The sequence below is a fragment of the Pygocentrus nattereri genome, chromosome 24, assembly GCF_015220715.1.
Source record: "Pygocentrus nattereri isolate fPygNat1 chromosome 24, fPygNat1.pri, whole genome shotgun sequence".
In the NCBI taxonomy this organism is placed as follows: Eukaryota; Metazoa; Chordata; class Actinopteri; order Characiformes; family Serrasalmidae; genus Pygocentrus; species Pygocentrus nattereri.
This window is the reverse complement of record NC_051234.1, coordinates 22,109,981-22,118,340: the sequence shown is the minus strand read 5'-3', so window position 1 is coordinate 22,118,340 and position 8,360 is coordinate 22,109,981. Positions and strand designations below refer to the sequence as shown.

Below are 8,360 nucleotides of genomic sequence, written 5' to 3'. Positions count from 1 at the left end.
CCTCTAGGGAGGTTTTCATTTTGAGTCTTGGCTTCTCTCAGTGGATCTACCTCATGCTTTTATGGAATTTTTTTTCCTTTTGAGTCTTGGTTCCTCTTAATGGTTCTTCCTCATGCTTCTAGGGAGGTTTTCATTTTAAGTCATGGTTTCCGGCCACCACCTGTTCCAACTCCTCCCCTCAGGCCGGCACTTCAGCCAAATGAGGATCAGTACATCCAGGCTACAGAGAAGCTTCTTTCCACAAGCCATCACTCTACTGAACAGTTAATTATAACACACGCACAATAGTCCAACTACTGAATTGTATAGTGAATACTTCTTATATATATTGGTATATAGTATCACACTCAATATTCCATCCTCTGTAACTGTCTCAGACCAGCGTTTCTTTTAGCACCACACTTGCCTTATAACCCCACTTATGTGTTACCTCATTATCCTCTTTTTGCCACTATACATCCTTTAACTGCTGCTGCACTCAGCACTTTAACTTAAGACACACACTCTGCACAATGTTAGGTTTACAGTTTTGACTGTATGTGTGTATGTGTTTGAATGATGGCCTGAGCGTGTGGTAGGAACGCATGTTTTATTTTATGTACTACATTTCTTATACTGTCCACTGTGAGCTCCTAAAACCAAAACCAAACTCCTTGTATGTGTACGCGTACCTGGCCAATAAAGCTTGATTCTGATTCTGTTTTCTTTTTTAATCTCAGCTCCTCTCAGTGTTTCTTCCTCATATTCTTAGGGAGCTTTTCCCATTTGAGTCTTGGTTTCTTTCAGTGGCTCTTCCTGACAGTGCTTCCCTCCGTGACTCTCATTAGGGTCTCCACCTGCATTTCTGGACAAGCTGCTCTGCTCCAATATCTGTTGTAGAAACAGCAAGTGCCGAAAGTAAATTAAACTGGTTTATTCTTACCTGACACATTTTAGTTTCAGTACACCAGCAGTTCTTAGTGTTTGAAAAGTGGATAAATAAATATAACTAAGCAACACTGAGCCTTTACACCAGCCAGCATCACTTCAAGTTGAAGAACGTACATGAACCACGAAACAAGGACTTGGTGAATTCTCCACAGTTCTGAAAACAACATCTGTCAGACTTATGGTGAGACTGTGAGAGCTAATGGGCTCTAAGAGGAGTAAGACGTCCAGAATACACAACAAATGTCACACAAACGTGTGATTGTGGTAAAATATGTCACCATGGAGCAACATCTCAATGGTGGTGGAGTCATGGAGCCCAAGAACCAGAGCGATCTGGACACTGTTCAGAAGAGAACAGAGTATTTTCCATTAAATGTCCTGCCCAGGAACAAAACAGCTGGAATCTGCCACTGCGCTATGGTATTTCAGGAGTTGAATGGTGTTATATGTTAAATAAATGTATAGAACTGCGCACTCAAAGCATCGGAAAACATAAAATGGACACTAAAGTGTATAAATGAATTTAATTTGCATCATACAATAAGTTGCAGCAGGCTATATATATATATATATAATGTATATATATAATGTATATTATTTTGTGGGTATAAAAATCAAATAAATCTTTACAATTCTGTAGTGTCCTAGACATTTTTTGTGATACATTGCTGTAGGAAATGGAAGAGTGCTATGTTGAAGTCATCCACGGCAGTGATGTGGAGATGCTTCTAAAGCTTCTCTATGTAACATTCATTTCTCCATTTAATGCCATTTCTGATATTGAAATGATTATATATATATATGTATAATATATCATTATATTTATATAATGATATTATATAATATATATTATATTATATATAAAGTAAAATAGCTTTTTCTTCCCCCATTACCAGTTATTTGGCACATAAAAACATATACATAATGTGTCTATTAATGCAAGGCCATGTGATTGCTTTTCTTTTCTCCAAAATTCTGCAATGGGAAGCATGCTAAAAAGGCAAATGAAAAGCAGAGACAAGTCATTCTCATCAACAATTTACATTCGCTAGTTTCAAGTATTTGTACTTATAGCATACAAATGTGCCAGGATCTAAGAAACATTATCCTCCGTGGAAAAAAAAAAACCAAAAACTACACAATCTTTTCTTTTTTTTACTGGAACTATAAAAATAAGTGTCTCTCTGGTTTATTCACAATATTCAAAATGCCCCGTTAAGATTGCATAAATGTTTGATTGGGTCCACGTCTTCGGTCGTCGGTCATTATAAGCCTGTAAAGAAAGAAGAAGAAAGAAAGGCAGAGGCAAAAACATCAGTCACTTGGAGACGACCTTCAGACAAAATTCAACCACTAATAAGAATAATGACCACAGTAATTACCATGAAAACACTCTTTAATATTTGAACATGTCAAAGATAAACATGAAAGTGGAAAAATGAGCTGGTGTATGAAATTGCTTGTTTTATGGCATATGTGACTCTGTCTGCCTATGAGGTCACAGCCTGCCCTCTAGTGCAGTGAAATCTCAGCCGGCCGCAGATGGGCCCACCAGACACTTCCTTCACGTTCTATAGCGGCACCAGCCTGAGTCAGTGGAAACGGCATCAAACGGCTGCTTTCCACAACATGGCACCATGCTAAAGCCTGCAGTGTCATAGACGGACTGGCTGAGCTGCATCCATAACTGTTGGTCATTATATGCAGCTCTATAAACCCAGGCTAGGCGTCTGACTCACTCATGGCTAATTCTGAGGGAAGCGTTAAAACGTTCTTCTCTGCGATGAGGTCAGTGATGGACAGCCAGGGACTACTATATTTATAAATTTTAACTTTATAAAGGCATTTTTCGAATGGGTTCACCACACATCTTGGTCAAACATCTCGGCGAATGAAAAAAAAAACAAACTAAAATTCTTACCTGAAAACACTGATCTTTTATTGGCATCTCTCATTCCACTCTGATTACCTGTGACAAAAACATACATTACTAATTACTAAATGACTAATTATTTAGTTTCTTTTTCCAGAATGTTCTGGCAACTAAAAATACATCTCTATCAATTTAGTTCATTTGCATTTGAAAGAGTTACAGTGCTGGTTTTAAGCATCATAGAAATAATCCTATTTCATTATGTTTTGGTTGAAAACTAAAGGGTTAAAATGTTGACGCACTGAATGGAAAATGATTTATTTAAGTAGATACAGCCAAGATCTCCCATTTGTTAGGATTTCAGGAGCTAAAGGCCTTCCATAATGGATTAACTACCAACATAATTAGGAACTAACAGCAGAATCAACTAAAGACGATTTGTTTTATAGTAGGACCACTTTCATAAGAAAGACATTACTCTAGGTTAAGGCTAGCAAAAGGGTTGCCAACCATGATGAAATCTGATTTGGCCCGCCAGAAGGTAAAGTTTCTCCCACCTCTTCATCCAATGAAAGAACAAACATATTTTTATTTCTTCATAAAAATAGGATTTAAAACCTACCCATCTTCTATATTTGTATTCTGTTTTATCTTTTTTGGCCTGTCGTTCTGTCTTGTGCCTACTCTACCTGGTCAAATTAAACATGGAACAAACTACAAATTTTAATTCACAATTACAATACTTACTAAATTATACACTCACCGGCTACTTTATTAGATACACCTGTTCAGTTGCTTGTTAACACAAACAGCTAATCAGCCAATCACATGGCCACAACTCAATGCATTTAGGCAACTTGCTGAAGTGCAGACCGAGCATCAGAATGGGGGAAGAAAGGTGATTTAAGTGACTTTGAACGTGGCGTGGTTGTTGGTGCCAGACAGGCTGGTCTGAGTATTTCAGAAACTGCTGATCTACTGGGATTTTCACGCACAACCATCTCTAGGGTTTACAGAGAATGGTCAGAAATAGAGGAAATATCCAGTGAGCAGCAGTTGTGTGGACGAAAATGCCTTGTTGATGTGAGAGGTCAGAGGAGAATGGGCAGACTGGTTCGAGATGATAGAAAGGCAACAGGAACTCAAATAACCAACCAAAATCTCTGAGGAATGTTTCCAACACCTTGTTGAAATTATGCCATGAAGAATTAAGGCAGTTCTGAAGGCAAAAGGGGTCCTTTTACTAGTAAGGTGTACCTAATAAAGTGGCTGGTGAGTGTATATGTTGGGAAAAAAAACTAAAATAACTGTGGCATTTGCAAATGTTTAGGCACTCTTTAAATCGTTTTAGTAGTTCTTTTTTTGTAAGGCCGCTGAGATATTTTGAAACAGTAGGCTTTACTCCGAGTCAATTCCAGAGCGTAGTAAACTATGTGTAAGAGTGTTTGACTTAGACTGGTCAGGTATGCAAAGCAAAACCCCCATATCACTACCAAAGACCTACAGGAAGATTTGGCTGCCTTGGGAATAGTAATACACTGGCCCACGTGTTACTGCACAAACATCATAAGCTCAGAACATCAATTCTGACCCAAAGTTTTGCTAGGACAGATTTATCACTGTGGAGTGATAAATCATGCTTCTCCATCTTGCATCTTGCAATCTGATGGACAAGTCTGGGTTTGGCAAAGTGCCAGGAGAACGTTACCTGCCTGACTGGATTGTGCCAAGTCTGGTGAAGGAGGGATAATGCTTTGGGGTTGTTTCTCAGGGCTTGGTCTTAGTTCCAGTGAAGGAAAATCTTAATGCTTGAGCAAACCACGACATTTTGGAAAATTTTATGCTTCCAAATGTATGGAAATAGTTTGGGGAAGGCAATTTTCTGTTCCAGCATGACTGAGCCCCAGTGCACAAAGCAAAGTCCATAAACGAACGCATGGCTAGGTGAGTTTGGTGAGGAAGAACTTGACCTCAACCCCATCAAACACATTTAGGATGAACTAGAACTTGTAGAGATTATGAGCCAGACCACCTGTCTAACACCAGTGTCTGACTTCACAAATGCTCTTTTGGCAAATATTCCCACAGACACACTTCAAAATCTTGTAGAAAGCTTCCCAGAAAAATGGGAAGTTATAACTTTATAACATAATTTTTAACTTTATAAGTTATAACTGCAAAGGGGGACCAACTCCATTTTAATGCCTATGGATTTAGAATGGGATGTCATAAAAGGTCCTGAATGTGTAGGTGTCCTAATACTTTTTCCATATAGTGTATGACAACTCTTAAAGGGTAAAAAATCTCAGTGGCTGAAAGGGGAAAGACTATGCATACAACACCTATTGCCCAGGTGCTTCACCAGTCATAGCTTTGAGAGAGTGGCAAAAAGAAGGCCACTGATAAATAAAAGTCAGTTTGCCAGTAGGCATGAGCAAAATCAGCTGTAAAAATGTTGTGTGGTCTGATGAAACCAAAATTGAGCTTTTTGGCCATCAGACTAAATACCATCGTAATAAACACATTCCCCACTGTGAAGCATGGTGGTGGCAGCATCATGCTGTGGGGATACCACTCTGCCAAAGCAATGGAAGGCTTATGAGGGCAGAGGGTAGAATAAATGCAGCAAAATATGGAGAAGTCCTGGAGGAAAAATCTTATGCAGTCTGCAAGAAACCTGAGACCTTTGGAGATTTGTTTTCCAGCGTGACAGCGATCCCAAGCATACAGGAATGGCTTAAAAACAACGTTAATGCACACCAATCAGGCATGACATTATGACTCCAGCAGCACTGCTGTGTCTGATCGACTCATACCAGCACAACACACACTAACACACTACCACCACATCAGTGTTACTGCAGTGCTGAGAATGATCCACCACCCAAATAGTAGCTGCTCTGCGGTGGTCCATGGCCTGACCACTGAAGAACAGGGTAAAAGGGGGCTAACAGAGTATGCAGAGAAACAGATGGACTACAGTCTGTAACTGTAGAACTACAAAGTGCTCCTATATAGTAAGTGGAGCTGATAAAATGGAGAGTGAGTATAGAAACAAGGAGGTGGTCCGAATGTTATGCCTGATTAGTGTACATTGAGAATTTGTGGCTGGACTTGAAAACAGCTGTTTACTCATGATCCTCTGCCACAGTTTTGATTTTTGCAAAGAGAGATGAGGAAAAACTGCAATGTGCAAATGTATAATGCTGACAGGGACCTAAAGTAAATTTACTAAATCAGTTAAATCACCTGTGATTCAATGTTCTATGGCAATAAAACATTAAACTTTCATGGGCATGAATATAAGTACTGCAGTTACTGGACATTGACAGATAGTGTATACTGTCTTGTGGTTGGCAATGCCAGTCTAAATAGCTCTCTGACACATGGCTTGTGTCCCTTTAAAACACCACGCTGGAAGGATTGTACCAGCTGTACTGACTGTAGAGGATATAAGGAAAATATACTTGCTCTTTTTTGTGAGATTTGACTTTTGGCAAACAAAAGCTGGTCCCTTGGACTGACTGTCTTGACTGGTTACATTTCATTTGATTGCAAGGCTTGCGTTGCATGTTTTGTTTGAATCAGATTTTTTTGCCCCTTGACTTCTATTAAAAGTTGGCCTAAGTGCTGTCCCACTGCGTCGCAATTTCTGATTGAGAAGCAGGTCCGGATCATTTGTTTACTGGGTGAAATAGCTGAGCATAATTTTGGTGGAATAGATGAGTCAGTCCAGATAAACAAGATGATATTTAATAACAAATGGAGTGAAATCTTGGAAATCTTGTAATCCCAGACTTGGCTTCAAACAAGGAGTGCTAGGGTCATTTATTCTAGCATTGCTGTAAACATTGTGCAATCCGCAGAACGCGGCGAGTATGGAAATGAAGAAATAGCCAACTGTCCACACACGCAGGCAAACGAAGCATGAATAATGTATTTATTCTTAAGTAAGTCACGAACCCAAAGGCACTCGTCCTGGGCCAGAGCTTTTGATTTAAAACAATATTAGCATCATTAAAAGACTAACAGCTCCTGGAGGATGCTCTGCTCCGGCCGTGTCACGTTCATACAGAGAAAAAAAAAATGAAGCTAAGGTATTTATTAGTGATGACGAACGACAATTTGGACAGAAAATGACTCTGAGTGCATTTAAATCTTTCAAAATATCCACTGGAAGTGAAACCCAAGACATAGTCTGCCAAACAATATCAACACAGTGAAAGTGTCTGCTGCGCTTCAGCCTCCAAACCACACAAGGTGCGGCCTGTGTGCACGCAGACCCGGAGACAGAGAAGCTATAAAAAGTTCTGGCATGCGGCGGAGCTCGGAGGGAGTTTATATCAGCTCCACTCAAACGCTGTTATTTTAAAGAAGAGAGTGATCAAATGTTGTTATTAATGAGTCTCTTCTGAATGGAGCGATTCGCCAAATCATAAACGGCTTTGTGAGACAGAGCCTGAGAGGAGAAAGTGGAGGATTAAACAGTAATCAGATCTTTCTAGTATTCTATTCTGTAGACATTTTGTTGAAGAGAGAGAGAGAGAGAGAGAGAGAGAGAGAGAGAGAGCACAACGATCGAGAGCAATAGAAAAACAGAAAGAGGAGCGAGAAAGAGGAAAAGAGAAAGTATGAAAGACAGAATGAGTGAGAGGAGAAAGACTGAGATAGTGTAGAGAGCGAGAGAAAGAGAAGCACATGCGAGACTGTGTAAAAGAGGGCAATAAAAAGGAGAAAGAGAAAAAGTGTTACAGCGACAGAGTGAATAAAGGAAAAATAGAGAACAAGAAAATGTATGAGAGAGAGACAGAGAGAGTGGGGAGAGGTGAGATGAAGAAAGAGAGTGCAAAAGAGAAAGAGACAAAAAGAGAAATTAAATGAGAGAGAGAGACAGACAGAGAAAAAGAGAGCCACAGAAGGACAAAGGCAGAGGGAGAGAGAGAAAGAGAGAAAGTGCAAGACAGAGAAGGAGGGAGAGGTAAGAGGACCAAGAGACAGAGAGTGTAAGAGAAAGAGATAGAAAGAGAGAGAAAAATAGAGAGAGAGAGAGAAAGAGAGAGAGAGAAATAAGGAGCCACAGAAGCAGAGAGACAGAGAGACTGCAGAAAAAGAGACGAAAGAAAGAAAAAGTAAGTAAGAGAGGGTGTGAAAGAGAGAGGAGAGAGAGAGAGCACAGAAGAAAAAGAGAGAAAAAGAGAAAGTGACTAAAGGAAAAAAAGAAAATGTGTGAGAGTACGTTGAGAGAGAGAGAGAGAGAGAGAGAGAGAGAGAGAAAGTTGAGAGAGAGAGAGAGAGAGAGAGAGAGAGAGAGGAAGTTGAGATAGAGAGAGAGAGAGAGAGAGAGAGAGAAAGTTGAGATAGAGAGAGAGAGAGAGAGAGAGAGAGAAAGTTGAGATAGAGAGAGAGAGAGAGAGAGAAAGTTGAGAGAGAGAAAGTTGAGATAGAGAGAGAGAGAGAGAGAGAAAGTTGAGATAGAGAGAGAGAGAGAGAGAGAGAGAGAAAGTTGAGAGAGAGAAAGTTGAGAGAGAGAGAGAGAGAGAGAGAGAGGGAGGGAGAA

The 8,360-nt window shown here is 39.9% G+C and overlaps 1 protein-coding gene across 2 annotated transcripts in view; it reads right to left on the bottom strand.

The window, feature by feature from the left end:
• Window positions 1–1,486: 1,486 nt before the first annotated feature.
• The window catches only part of c24h8orf34 (chromosome 24 C8orf34 homolog), a 186,246-nt gene continuing 179,372 nt past the window's right edge, over window positions 1,487–8,360 (bottom strand). For both annotated transcript variants that reach the window (XM_017716201.2, XM_037533851.1), the window contains exons 14-15: window positions 2,852–2,899; window positions 1,487–2,203 (exon numbers count right to left, since the gene is read on the bottom strand). In XM_017716201.2, the coding sequence (XP_017571690.1) occupies window positions 2,196–2,203; window positions 2,852–2,899 (56 nt within the window). In that variant the 3' untranslated portion in view covers window positions 1,487–2,195. The remainder of the gene's footprint in view (window positions 2,204–2,851; window positions 2,900–8,360) is intronic.